At 39.3% G+C, this 15,206-nt stretch overlaps 1 protein-coding gene across 2 annotated transcripts in view; it reads left to right on the top strand.

Annotated features, from left to right (window-relative positions):
* The window catches only part of GPCPD1 (glycerophosphocholine phosphodiesterase 1), a 50,268-nt gene that overhangs the window by 14,005 nt on the left and 21,057 nt on the right, over window positions 1-15,206 (top strand). For both annotated transcript variants that reach the window (XM_061622490.1, XM_061622491.1), the window contains exons 5-12: window positions 2,870-2,945; window positions 5,239-5,277; window positions 7,809-7,932; window positions 9,376-9,619; window positions 11,697-11,859; window positions 12,141-12,273; window positions 13,579-13,633; window positions 14,111-14,203. In XM_061622490.1, the coding sequence (XP_061478474.1) occupies window positions 2,870-2,945; window positions 5,239-5,277; window positions 7,809-7,932; window positions 9,376-9,619; window positions 11,697-11,859; window positions 12,141-12,273; window positions 13,579-13,633; window positions 14,111-14,203 (927 nt within the window). The remainder of the gene's footprint in view (window positions 1-2,869; window positions 2,946-5,238; window positions 5,278-7,808; window positions 7,933-9,375; window positions 9,620-11,696; window positions 11,860-12,140; window positions 12,274-13,578; window positions 13,634-14,110; window positions 14,204-15,206) is intronic.

The raw sequence follows: 15,206 nt of genomic DNA, 5'->3' as shown, positions 1-15,206 counted from the left end.
TGGGTTTTATAGAAATGTAGTCCAGCAGCATCTGGGGACCCAAGATTGAAGAAAGTGATCTAGGTAGCTTAAAAGAGGGGAGATAGTAATTCACTCTCAGCAGCTCCCTTTGATGTTTTAGAGGAAAAACAGCATTAAGAGAGACCATGGACAGAATACAAATAACTAGCAGCTTCCTGGCTTTCTAAGAAATCAATTTTCTTTTATTATGACACTTCCCTTTTAAAAAAAGCAATGTTTCCCCTATACCTAAACCAATATTTTATCTTGATTTACCTGTGAATTGTGGGTTGGGGGGGCACTTTCCCTTCCTTAGGAAAGTTATTTGTCCCTGATAATTTAGAAGTTTGCTTACAATTGTTGATAATCCGTTTTTAGAAATGTCTTAAGATACTCCTCAGCTAGCAGCCATAAATACTCACTAGAAGAATTAAATCTTTCTAGTCAGAAACTGCTTGCACATCTTTTTCAAATGATTGTCATTTGGGATGTACATGCCATTGCTCCTGCTTTTGTTGCTGAACAGCAAAATGTTCACAAATGATAATACTGAATTATCAGTTAAGTTCATCTTGAATTTTCAAATGATTTATTTTATTTGGTATATGTTGTATGACCATGGATGCAGTTGTACAAGCATTTAACTTAATAAAATGCATGTGTGCAGTGTTTAATGATGCAATGGGTCAACATAATCTATATATTTTGAACTTGTAAACCCTTGGCAGATGTTGTGTGTGAGAGACTCGATTATTCCAATGTCTGAAATGAGAATAAATGGTCATGGGTCTTTGTGAATTGTAATGTGCTCTTGATTTTAAAATACTTATTTGTTAAATGGATTTTTAATCCAAAGCGTAGGAGGGTCAACTCTACACTTAACTAATGGCAATAGCTATAGGTGACAGCACAGTCCTCTTTCACCATTAGTCCCACTTTTTTCATTGGGGTTTACTCTCTAGAACTAAGTTCCTAAATAAAAATGTGCAAGTGCAAGATTCTTGGGAAAGTTTGGTGAATGAATATATTTGGATAGGAGGAACCAAGAATGCTTAAAAACTGGTAATACGCACAGCTTGTTTGCAGTCCACCTGGACCCTGAGCAGTTTCCTTTTTTTAGGATGGCTTTTATGCAAATTACCTCTATTCTTGGACACTTCAGTATGTATTCAGACATGGACATATGAAGGAGCTTCACAACTGTTTTCAAAGGGACATGGGGTTAACTTTTGAATGCCAGCTAAAAATTGCATCATTTGGAAATAAGCATAGTGTGATGAGCTTCTGATGTCACACTTCCCTCCCCCAGCCTGTGGTTACTTCAGCAATGGGGAACCTCTGGCCCATGGGCTTCATTAGGTCCACCAGCCCTCCCCATTTGGCTTGTGAGGCCATTTTGGCCAAGCCACACCCACCTGTACTACCCCTGATGTAATATATGTATGGCGCAGGTGAAACCATGGCTCATTTGAAAGGGGGTTTGCAGCAGAGCTTGGAAAAGTTACTTTTTTTGAACTACAACTCCCATCAGCCCCAGCCAGCATGGCCACTGGATTGGGCTGATGGGAGCTGTAGTTCAAAAAAGTAACTTTTCCAAGCTCTGGTTTGCAGGTACTGCCAATCAACTGATTGATGGCAGCTGCAACGTGTTGTACCTTCATAAGACCCCATGGTCAACTGAGAACTTTCAAAATGACAAAGGAACACACGCTGTTGACTTTTACATAGAAATCTCAGCAGAAAACAAGCATGATCAGACTAAAAGATACACATGCTGGATTTTGCCTGCTTAGTTCTCTGCCCTGTTTCTCTTTTTCGAGTTCTACACATTCTATCTCTGCATAACCAAGAATATTCCAAAACACCCAAGGACGTACTAAAAAAAATTAAAGCTTTGTTATTAGCATGCAATTTGGCCTCTTGTTTTTGATGTGCCTAAAGCAATGGGTTGGATCCAAACAGCTGCTAAAACTGTTCCCCAAACAGCTGCGCAGGAGTCCATTCAGTGCTCTACTACACAGGTTCTAATGCCGTTCTTATGAAATGTTGTGCATAGAAGCAGGGAAATTTCTTTTGTTTAGTACTGTAGCACAAAGTGTAAAGCACCCCTTCTTTCAGTAAAAGACCTTTTCCATATATGAAAGGATGCATTTGGGCCCCCATCATTTCCAGTGTTGTTCAGTGGTAGGGGTTCTTGGGTTTGCATATGAGTGCAGAAGACCAGGGCCTCTGGTAAGCTGTACAGGCTTTGTGTTCTGTGTCATATGCTTTTTAATAACTTGCTGTAAATATGCTGCCATACCAAAATACGCTTATTAACCTGTATGACTTTTGCAGTTGTTCCAAAAATTATGATGTTCAGCACTTGACTGTTCTTAACTTGGTAAAGCAAGCTAGAATCTTTTTTTTGGTCAGAATTTGTAACAGATTAAGCCCAATTTACATACAAACTGGATCTGTGGAGTGAGATACACACATGCGATTGTATCCGGAGGCCTGGATCTTGATTTTTGCATGTTCAGCCAAGCCTCCAAACAGGACTGACACATGCAGGCACTGTTCAGAGGTTAGGCTGAATGTATAGATGACGGTAAGGTGTGGGATGGCAGAGGTAGGGTAAGGGGCTGGCATCCTAATCCCACCCTCACTGCATTGTAGGGTGCTATGTCATTTGGAAAGGGGTTTTGTCATAAGATGACCAGATGCATTTTAACAGCATCAGTGGTTATGACATGATGTGAATTAAGCTTAATCTTTGGACTTCAAAGGGTGTATCAGTAAACTAAGCTCACAAAGGATTGTAAATGGCATCACTGGTAAAAATTGGATTTAAGAAAATTATTGCAGACATTTAACTTTTAAATTACAGAATACCGATGGTCCATGCCAAGTCATAATTCACAAGTGGGAGACTCATCTACCACCACGATCAATAACCCCTTTAGGTATGGGCACCAACTGCATCTGTTTTGAGGCATATGCATAAGATTACTAATATGTTACAAAATGGTTTATTGGGATTGATAATATTTTGTAGGGTTAAGATTAACACCACTGCTACAAAGGCATCACCTTTTAGCGTAACCTGAGGATTGCTCTATTTTTTTTAAAAAAATGCTTTACTTATATTTGTGAACAAAATAAAATGGATTTGAAGAGTTAATTCTATTTGTGCCTTCATCTTTTGGGGGGTCCACATATTTTGGCTGTGCAGTGTGGGGGGGCTGCCTCTTAACTTTACATTGGGCTTTGGATGAATTTTCTTCCAAGCTCAAAACTGGGGAAAATATGCAGGGATCATACCAGTTGATGTGCTGCACTTTGAAGATGTTCTTCACTGGTGCTTGTCACGTTCACCAGACAGAGGAGGAATATGTGAACCCCTCAAGTCTTCCCTTCAAAAAAAGAGACAGAACATTTTCAAATAAGCATTATTGACAATAATTACGCATTGAGAATGAACATTCATTATTAGGGGTTTTTTTTGTTTTTACAGACTATGCCTCTGTAGTGGAAACTATAAATTGACCGTTGTTCACATTAAATCAAAGTTTGAGTACCAGTTCTTTTTAAGAGAGATTATTTTTGCCTTGGAGGCCAGGCATCCCTTTTCTAAAACATTATACTAAATATATTCATGAATACAGCAGGACAAAGTAAATATAGGATAAACGTGGGATATATCTTTCTGCTAATTTGGGTGAATGTGGTTTTAAAACCCAAGGTGGTTTTATAAAGTGATTGAAGTTACTTGCTATCTGTTTTCTCTGGAACATTCGAACCAAAATAAATGGAAACGTGTCCACCTAAATACATTTTTGGAAGTAAATTCCATACTCTTCACATATGGACTTCAAATGAATGAATTTAGGATGTCATTCTAAGGCTATAATCCGTTGCACACGTTCCTAGGAGTAAGTCTGATTGAACCTAGTAGGACTTAATTCTCAGGAGATGTGCATAGCATTGCACTGCATATCTTGTTTTCTTGCTTTCTAATTGCTAGAAAGCAATCGTGCATGTCATAAGTACGTTTCTGCTTACTAATTCATTTTTTAGTTAAGAATAGTCAGAGTCGTGGCCCTCAGTGATCATCCAGCTTTTCTAGCAAACTGCTAGTCTAGATTCCATCCTCACTGCATAGATGACACCTTAAATTCAGGTAGACCCTTCATTTTTGTTTAAGTAATGTGTTAAATGGCCCTCAGTTGCCTCTAAACATAAAGTATGAAATGGCACTGTCAGATGTATCTTCTGGTGTCAGTGTCTGGGTACCCCTGATTTTCAATAAGACTTGGCTCGTTTACAGTGCAGTCCTATTGGGATTACAGCCTTAGGCAACTTAAGACCCAATAACCACATCACTTTGGAAACTTTGCCAGTGACTGTTGTTCTCCAGCAAACATTTGACTTCTTGAGTAGTCCCTCTGATCTTGGAGGGGATTAATTGCACAAGTGTTTGAGGTTTTCACAAGATTATTCCAAACGGAGCATTTCTGTAATACTAGAAGAAAACTTGTCCTTTTGCTGCATGTGAAAGGTCAGACCAGTTAATAATAATAAATAACACTTGAAACTGAAAGGGGGAAAACTAACCTTTTGATATTAGAACTTTACATTTCATCAACTTTAAACTCTGCATAGTTCTGTTTATTGAGGAGTTTTCAATTTTTACATTTCTGTAGCATGGAAAGAAGGTGAAAGTTTGAATGTTGTTTCAAGAAAGGGGGGGAAGGAGAATAAGCATTTTTAATTGTAATTAACTCAAAAAGATTTATATCTAAATTATAACATTCTTGGTTACTTCACAGATTTATAGTCTTATCACATTAGTAACATAGCATTATCCTCCTAGCGTAACAGCATTTTGGCATTATATACAGTACTGTCAGATAATGCGACGTCCTTTTTCCAGTTCAGTCTGAAGAAAATACATCTTGCTAAGTTTATCTGAAGATATTGTTAGCAAGAAAACAAAGCTTAGAGGTATCTTGTGGGTTGCAATAAACATGCTTATTCTTTTTATATGTTTTACTTTGTAGCTGTTAGAAATAAAGTGTGAAAGTAGAACTGTTAACTGACAGGAAAGTCCTCTATGTGCTTGCTCAGATGTAAGTCCTATTAAGTTCAATAGGACTTATTCCCAAGTAAGTGTGTGTAGGATTGCAGCCTAAACTAGCAGTTAGTTGGTAGCCTGTGACTGTGAACAAGTTCTCATTGTGTGTCCCTTCATTTTAGAGGACATTTCCATTGATGATGGGCACTTTGGAATCTTTGGTAAGTAGCTGATCAGTCATTAGCTCTAGAATAGTCTTGTACGATGTAAAAATACATTTGTGTTAAGAATCAAATTTATTTTGGTCCATGACCGGCAAAAGTACCACAGTACAAAAGAATATAGCAAAAGTGACAGCAAAATGTTAAAAGGGAAACAAAAAAATAAGGGTTAAAATTTAAATCAAGGTCACCGAGGTTAAGACAGTTAAAAGTTACGACAGCGCTAAAAGTTGATTACAAAGAGCTCGTTAATTCCTTCCTGCGGGCCATGGCCGCAACACAAAATGAAGCAACCTTCGTGGTAATCCGGGGATCCAAGTCTGCCAATAGGCGCTGCAAGAGAACCGAACCCGGGTGAAAATCATCCAAAACTGGGTAAATAAATTTACGGCGAAAGTCCGAGTATAAACGGCAGTACAGCAATATGTGCCGTATGGACTCCACCTTCTCAGCTCCGCAAGGGCAATCCGTTCGGAGAGGGGAACACCCTTATACCTACCCTCCAAGAGTGCTGAGGGAAAGACATCAAATCTTGCTAAAGCAAATGCTCTCCTATATTTGAAATTGAGCAAGTTTGAAATATAATTAACGGGGACAAAGGGTTTCACATTAACAGAGAGAATATGCAGCGGCCAGGCATATTTGTGTTAAGATGACTTGTTTGATGAAACATTAATTTGAAATACCTATTAAGGATGTATGGTTATCATTTTAAGGTGTCACAAACTAAGACTGGCTGAGCAAGCACAACATCATAAAGTTGTTATGCTTCCATGAAACTAGTTTGGGTAGTCACTGTCTCTCAGCCCAACCTACATCACAGGGTTGTTATAAGGATAAAATAAGGAGGCAAAGAACCATGTATTCCACCTTGAGCTCCATGGAGGAAAGGTGGGATATAAATGTAGGTTACAGATTCATGTGAATGAACGTGCTCATGCTATGGCAGCCTTTCCCAACCAGTGTGCCTCCAGATGTTGTTGGACCACAACTCCCATTTTTCCTGACCATTGGCAATGCTGGCTGAGGCTGAAGGGAGTTGTGGTCCAACAACACCTGGAGGCACACTGGTTGGGAAAGGCTGTGCTATGGTTTAGAGAACATCAGGTTGCTGGGCATGCAATTGAACTGGTCTTCTGAGACATACAGGTTACTTGTTTTTAAATGGTGCTGCCAATGATACCAGGAATGGGGCTTTTTATTTATTTAAAAAACTTGCATCCTGCCTAATTTCCCAAAGGTACTTGGGGTGCCTAACACATCCAAACTTCACACACTATTAAAATGTAGCATAATGCCCATTCCAAGACCAACTCAGAAATCCAAATTAAACCACTATAATAATTTCAGAAGTGCCATCAAAACTTGTCAGACATAAGCTTGCTCTCAGGCTCTGAACAAGAATAAAGCTGCCTTTTGTATAACTTTTCTCAGTGGTAGCCCCACACCTTTTGGAGCTCCCTTCCCAGGGAGATATGTATGGCCCAATCATTGCTGGTCTTAAAAAAAAAAGAAGAAGATTCTGAAGATGCTTTTATTCAGGTCTGTTTGGATCAGAGCTTGGAAAAGTTACTTTTTTGAACTACAACTCCCATCAGCCCAATCCAGTGGCCATGCTGGCTGGGGCTGATGGGAGTTGTAGTTCAAAAAAGTAACTTTTCCAAGCTCTGGTTTGGATGTACTGTACTTGAAAAAATCTTTAGCTGCTAGTGGTGGTTTCTGTTTTTGTATTGTTTTCATGTGCGTTGCACTGCTCTTCAACCTTGGGTCCCCAGATGTTGTTGGAGGACAAGTCCCATCATCCTTGTCCATTGACTAAACTGGCTGGGGCTGGTGGGAGTTGTAGTCTGACAATATCTGGGGACTGAAGGTTGAAGAACAATGTGTTAGAGCTTTGTAAGCTGCCTTGTGAAGAAACAGTGCCCAGAAACATGGATTAAAATATTTTAAATAAACAATAATACATTTCCTCCCCTCCTGGAGAGTCTGGTGTATGTGTTCAGGGTTGTTGGGGGGGGCATTTGGGGGGCATTTCACACAGTGAGAGGGTTTACGTGTAATGCTAGCGTTACATGCACCAGCCTGTCTGAGCCCAAGAAAAGTCTCTGATTCGAGCATTCCTTTCTCTTCCTTTCACTTGGCCAGGAGGAGGTAGAATCCAGGATTTGCTTTTGCTGGTTCCTGATTTGTTATGTGCAAACCAGAAATAAATTCTAGTTTGTTAAACAAGCTAGCTTTATAACCCATGGTGTGAAGTTGGCTTTTTTTGAAATTATCTAGACTTTATTTTAAACCATTTCTCCTGGCTCAGACATAATGACAATTGTTCCACGTTGTTTGTATCGCAAACCTCTGTACCTGTAATATGGAAAACTAGCTTCAGCAACAGCAGCAAGCATGTGATGGCACCTCCCTTTTGGAAACAGAGATGCTAAGAAGTGGTGACCGTGTCTAAGAAGATTTTGGTGACATTCTGGGTTGTGGCAAGATGATTTTATAATGCTGTAACTACTATATCTTTCCTTTGTCAGATGATGTGGAAAGTACTGATTCTGGATGGCTGACGTGTCAGACAGAAATAAGACTGCGCCTGCACTTTTCTGAAAAACCTCCTGTATCTATAACTAAGAGAAAATTTAAAAAATCCAGGTTTAGGTATGGTTACACTAATCATAATTTGCCATTTTTTGTTAAATCTAAATCCCATCTTTAATGATCTTCTAGACAGTGGGAAACATTTTCTTGACTTTCCTGGTGGGCAGTGGTTTTCATCAGGGCTGTGGAGTCGTGGAGTCAGAGTCGGGAGCAATTTTGGGTGGAGTCGGGAGTCGGGAGCAATTTTGGGTGGAGTCGGAGTCAGTAGAAATGTACTGACTCTGACTTCCAAATAAATTTTGATTGACAAGAAGCAATTTTGGGTGGAGTCGGAGTCGGACAGTAGAAAAATAGAGGAGTAGGAGTCGAAGGTTTGGCGTACCGACTCCACAGCCCTGGTTTTCATTTCTTTCTGGTTGTGTGTTGAGGTAGATCTAGTAGTATTGATATGCTAATCTATATTAGTGTAGTTTTGAAGAGGTTGAGTTCCCTCCCCAGTCTGTTTTCTAAAGACCTTAGAAACTGAAAATCCTTTTTCTCCAAAGTAACCACTGGTTCATTTGTTACGTCTCAATCTTTTAATACTGAGTATCTTCTTTTGGGAGCCTAAAAATAAGAAATGTAGCATTTAGGTCTATTGTGAAGCTTGCTCTTACAATTTCTTCCTTGACCCCCACCCTCCCAAACACTTGAATACTTGAATACCTGGAGTCCTTAAGTAGACTCTGAAATATCTGTCACCATTGTAGTTACTTGCTTATTGTTTTGTAGAGAAAGAGTGTTAGGAGATTGCATCCAGTTAAGCGTACTGTAATGGAGAATTGGGGTTGCAGCCCTGAAGTTGGCATAAATTTGATCTCAGTGGGGTGATGCCTGTGTACTACACAGTTGCAGTTCACTTCATATTGAGTTTTAGACTGATCAGTCCTGTTTCCCTGTTTGAGGCATATGTGTTTAAAAGCTGCCATTGTTGCACATCCATTAAAATCTGGAGTTCTCTGACTAGGGCTAGATGTACTTGTGACTTTTGCTGCTTGGAGTTCCCCCTTTGTTCACCTGCAGGAATTCCTTTTTGACACTTTTTTGCTTGGATGCTTGAGAACGATACATACCACCTGCAGTTCCATAGTGGACTGAAATGCATGAGTTTGTATATTCACATATATAGTTAAGCTTATCAGTATCTATGGATTTCTGATGTTAGCTGCAGTGGTCATGGGTTTTGGAGGAGGTAGGACCACATACGCCACCTTGAACTCCTTGGAGGAAAGCCAAGATGTTAAACAAGTAATAAATTACTGCTTAAAACAAAGGATGTGGAAAGAAAGCTAGTGTTTATCATCTGTGGGCCTAGCATGTATAGGATAATGCTCTGAGTTCTTTGTGTTGCTAAAAGCATAATGCATCAATTAGATCCCCTGATTCCACATTCTGTGGCTACTGCTGTCACTGAAGGTTTGTGACATAATGTGCCATCAGTTGTGCTTTTTCCTTACTGTTCAGGGTGAAACTCACCCTTGAAGGCTTGGAGGAGGAGGGTGAAGATGATGAGGATGACAGACTAACGCCAACACTTCATCAAAAAATGGCAAACACGTTGGAGATCTCAGTAATAAGTGATACTGAATTCAAATCTCGACATTCTCAGCCAGAATGTGGTTATGGTCTGCAGCCTGACAGATGGACAGAATATACTATACAGACCATGGAACCAGACAATTTGGAATTAATCTTTGACTTTTTTGAGGTGAGAGTTTAGCTATGCAAGAAAGCATTTTATCTGTTTGATATCAGCATCTAGATGGCTTTTCATGCATCTGCCCTTACAACATGGTTGACAGAGGTGAAGGGGAAGGGAAGTCACAGAAAATGAGGAATATGTTTAGATCTCTTGGCACTATCAAATGTATTGAGCTTATGCAATTCATCCACTACTACTTTACCCTACTGACTAACTGATAACCTGGTTTTGACCTTTAAAGCCCTATACGGCCCAGGTCCAGGCTATTTGTCAGACCGTATCTCCCTATACGAGCCTGACCCCGGGCCCTGAGATCTTCAGGAGAGGCCCTTCTCTCAGTCCCAACACCTTCGCAAGCGCGATTGGTGGGGACGCGAGATAGGGCCTTCTCGGTGGCTGCTCCTAGGTTCTGGAACTCCCTTCCTAGGGAGGCACGAATGGCCCCCTCCTTGCCATCCTTCCGTCGGCATGTAAAGACTTTTTTATTCCGACAGGCTTTTGGGATAGAAGGTGTTTAGGATTGGGCTCTCCAAGGTTTGTTTTATTGTTTTATATTATATCTGTATTATTTTAAATTGTTTTTAGATTTTTTTAAAGTGCCTTTTATGGTTTTAAGGTTGTGCATAGTTTAATTGTATTTTAATTGTATGTTTTTCTATGTTTTTAACTACATGTAGTTTTATTTGTAAGCCGCCCTGAGTTCCAGATTGGAAAAAGGGCGGGATAAAAATAAAGTTTCAATTCAATTCAATTCAATAACCAGTAAAACTGATTGGATTGTATTCAGTGATTGCATGAGCGGAAAGCAGCTCATGGAACCAGACTTTTCCTTCCTCTTCTCCCTTCTGCAGCCCCTGTACCCCTGAAAAGTATTCCGGGGGGGGGCTGCTGATCACTGGGCTGAGCTGCAATGGAGCTGCACTTGTAAAAATCCTTTGCCCAGTTTTGGCCAATTCCCCATACAACACTCCATACAACACAGCTTACAGTGTTCAGTAGCCCCTGATGCCCTGGAGAAGCTTCTTTTTTTGGGGGGGGTGCAAGGAGCTGCAGGAGGGAGAAGAGGTACGGAAGGAAAAGTTGTGCGAGATGCTTTCTGCTTGCACAGCCATTGTATCATGAATGCAACCCAGGATCGAAGAGGGAAAAGCACAGAGACCAAGGCAACAGTGCCAGTTTCCAGAAGAAATGATTAATTTCTTCTGTTCAAGACTTCTTAATCATGCAACACATTTACCCATGTTCTGCCGGGACACAGTTACCAAAGATCATTGCTCTGTCTAACTAGATGACCAGTCTAGTAGCACAGAGGGGTGGAGTGGAGCAATTGTAGAAGCATCAAACTACTTCTTGGGGTGCTGCAGAGATCTTCACTCAAAAGTGGCTCTGCCCCCAAAGTCCTTATAGTCTGCTTAGTTTCTTGCTACGGGCCAAGGGGACTGGTGTGTTGATTGCAGACATCCTTTAATTGCAAAGGCCATGATCTCTGGCCGTATCAGGGTGCCTCTAGGCAAAATGGGCACATCTGTCCAAGGACTATTGTTTTCCTTTAATCTGACGTTTTGCTTAAAGCAAAGTCCTGTTTATAGGAACCTGTTTTTTTCTTCTTTGGCAACCTTGCAGAGTTCACCTTCCAAGTATCCACTCATTCATTTCATTCACACAATTTATCCTTCTCAATCATAGTATAATAGATTACATTAAAAATAGTAGTATTATAAAAGAGTACCTATGTAAAAGAGTATGGAATACGTTCACAAAATCTTCTGACTCACTTTGTAAAATAATCTGACTTAGGGTGCATGACAGTTGGATACAACTCATTATAAGCTGCCAAGTTCCACATACTCCTATTTCTAGGAATGTAAAAGTGTGGCAAGATAGGTTCTGTGTGAGCTGTAGGTGAAAAAACCTTGAGTTTAAAAATGAACTTAATTTAAACAAACAAAAAATGCATTCCCCAGTGCTTTGCTCTTTATCAGGATATGTGAAGCAAGACTTGTGTTCAGAAAAATACTTGTTTCAATTGTTTTCATAAGCACAGTTGTTAAAATTAATTATGTAAACATTGTTGCATTTTTAGGAAGATCTTAGTGAAGCAGTGATTCAAGGCGATGCACTTCCAGGGCATGTGGGCTCTGCATGTCTGTTGTCCTCCACTATTGCAGAATCGGGAAAGAGCTCTGGTATTCTCACTCTTCCTATTATGAGCAGAATTTCACGAAAAACAATTGGAAAAGTTAGAGGTATGCTTAATATAGTGGCAATGCAAGCTAAGTATGTTTCCTTTTTTGCCTTTAAAAGTATTAATGCAAGGAATTTGAGAAAACCTGTATATTCAGCCAGTATTAGAGGTTTAAGATTGTAAAGGATATATTTTAAATGAATGGATTTGTTCTCCACTAGGTACTTTGAGTGCATTCCAGTAAATTTTAAGTAATGTTTCTTTGCAACAAGTGAGGAGAGAACTGTTTTCATTGGATAAAAATAATTTCACAAGCAAGTGACATTCACTTTCTCTTTGTAGTTGACTACATGATTATTAAGCCAATTCAAGGATATTTCTGTGATATGCAAGGTTCATATGCCAAATACTGGAGATCCAGAACAGGACTCGATGTTGGGCATAGGGGTGCAGGAAACTCTACAACCACCACTAAGTAAGTTTGCATAATTGAATTAATTTTGGACCCTATGAATCCCAAGCAGACATCTCATGGAATGAGGTTTTCTCCGTGGTGCAGCCTTGGAGTATCAAGGCACTATTAAATCCAAGACCCTGCATATACAATACAACTCAAAATAAGAGGGGCTCTATCAGTGAAATGGTTTGTGTCTTCACCCCAAATGTGTGTTCCTAGGATGCAGGGGTCAGCATTCTGCAGAATGTTGTTCTCCCTAAGTGTTCATAAGATTTTTTTAGCTTACCACCCTCATTCTGGCCATGATCCAAACATGCTACATTTACCCATACGTAAGACTGGTATACACATCCCTTTGGTTGCTGTAGCTGTGTTAAAGAGCACATTCCAGCTGGCAGCAGCTCTCCATAGTTTCAGATACATATTTTTTCTAGCTCTTGCTACCTAAGATGCTTTTAAGAAGTGGCACTGGATATTGAACCTGGAGCCTTTTGGCATACCAAAAATGAGATCTGCCACTGAGCTATGGCCCCTTGCCTTGTCTGCATATATATGTATCTGCCATGGATTGTGGTTGTTGCTTTCATTGTAGACCACTGTAGTATTTTATGTGTGGAGTTGTACAGGTTTTTAGTTAGAAGTTCAGGAAGGGAAGAAGAAACACTGGAAGAGAAACAGATTGATAATCTTGACATGTTAGATTAGGGCACTGCATGTGCCAAATAAAACTTTCTTGTCCTCTGTTTTTATAACGATGGACAAACTACCACAATGATCAAAAGGGCAAGTTCCAGACCTTGAACTTCTCCCGTACAGACGATGAAATGCGCCAATCCAATGTTACAGCAACAAAATACTAATAGCAGGGTTCCCCCTTTAAAGATTTTTTTTCTTGAGATCAGTTAATGTTCATATTCCTGATGATGGCTAATTGTTAATCTGTTACATCTCCCTGGCAATAGCAATTTGGGGTCTGAACATTGTAATTATGACTCATTTATCTGATATTGCATCTAATTTATTGATTACAAATGGATTTTGAGATATTTCTAGAAAGATTGGAAAACATCTTTGTAGTATTCTACACACAAAATTTTGATCTTGGGTTATATTGGTGTGAAGGCTTGTTACTTTGAATTGCAAATAAATAGTTGATGCTTGTCTGATTGATTTCATACACAAAAGGAAACCACTTGTAAATTGCTTTTTTTTTAAAGGAATTTGCCACCCTGGGCTCCTTCAGGAAGGACGACTGGGATATACGTTTAATTAATTAAATAAATAAATAGTAAACTAAAACCTTTCACCCTTTTTTGTCCCCAGACTTGCTAAACTTCGAGAAAATACTGTTGCTTCTTTGAAAAATGCTGCTAGACATGTAAGCCTGTGGTGGTTTTTTTAATTTCTTTTTTGCATGTTAACACCTGTGCCAACAATAAGAAAATCTGAACCATGTAGAAGAGACATAATCCTGTACTCATATTGGGGAACTTGTAATTCTTACTATAGGAAACTACTGCTGGAAGTTTGTGTGGGGCCTAGATTGCTGGATTTGTATAACAATTGGAGTCTGTATTAGGAAGGGGAAATCTCAGAGATGCTCTATTCTAAAAACCTTTGTTATGGTTTTATCAAAGCTTTAACTTCAGAATCTGTTCCGAGTAGTTATTTAAAGTGTTGTGCCAAGTTAACTTTTCTATTACGATTGTATTGTGGCACTAACTATGAAGTACAAGCTTTGCAGCGTGGTGCTACAGAAATGTTATGAAACCTTCATTGTTAAATATATTTATCTAACCGTACAAATGTTAAAATCCGCATGCCGTCGTCTTCTCTACCCTTTCTTCTGACTTAGGGGGCAGCCTTCGTAGAATTTGATGTACACCTTTCCCGGGATCAGATCCCCATCATATATCACGATCTCACTTGCTGCATTGCAATGAAAAAGGTATAAAAATGTACAGTTTGCATTTCTTGGCTAACGTTTTTGGGGTGGTCAAGACTAGCATTACTGGTAACATAATGGAAGTAACTAGTTCTCTTTGCTGTTTTACAATATTCAATCCTGACTTGAGGTTCATCCAGGTGAGGTGCAAAACACCTTCTTGTCCATGCAATGATTCACAGACTTGTGTGTACTGCTGACTAGATGTCTGGTATTTCTGAACACATTTTTATCTGCCTAGAACTACAGGGTTGAATTAATTTAAGATATTTTTTCTGCTCACTCTGAGAGGATAAAAGGTAAAGTTGCTTTTAATTGAGAGTGGTGGCTTTCATATTATATTCCGTCAAGGAACAGTCCAAATCTAAAGGCAGTTTATTTGGTGGAAATGTTCATGTAATTTTTTTAGCCATCATTATTCAAGCAATGTATCAACATTACAATACTTGGCTTGAGTGAATTAAAATGGACGGGAATGGGACATTTTCAGTCAGGCAACTACAAATATTTTAGGCAGGAAATGAGAAATTAAGAAGAAATTGGGTTGCTTTAATAGTGAGAAGTGATGTAGCAAGAGCAATTAGGAGCTACAACGCAAGGTCTGAGTGAGTGATATCAATGAGATTTAATGGGAAACCTGTTAGTATAACCATCATCCAAGTTTATGCTCCAACGGCAAACTCAAGAAGAGAAATTGGAAAGATTTTACACAGAAGTACAGGAAGAAATAGATCACACACCGAAACAAGATGTTCTGATAATCATAGGGGGCTGGAATGCAAAAGTAGGGAACAGAGAAGAACTAGGAATTGTGAGGAAATTGAGCTTAGGAGATAGAAATGAAGCAAGAGAAAGACTTATTGAATTCTGTGAAGACAATAATTTGTTTCTTGCAAACACATTTTTTGAGCAACCGAAAAGACGACTATACACATGGACATCACCAAATGGTCAATATAGGAATCAAATTGATTATATAATTGGTAGCAGAAGATGGAGAACTTCC

Source organism: Rhineura floridana, chromosome 4, assembly GCF_030035675.1.
Source record: "Rhineura floridana isolate rRhiFlo1 chromosome 4, rRhiFlo1.hap2, whole genome shotgun sequence".
Classification (NCBI taxonomy): Eukaryota; Metazoa; Chordata; class Lepidosauria; order Squamata; family Rhineuridae; genus Rhineura; species Rhineura floridana.
Note: the sequence above shows the minus strand (reverse complement) of the source record. Positions and strands in the feature narration are given on the sequence as shown.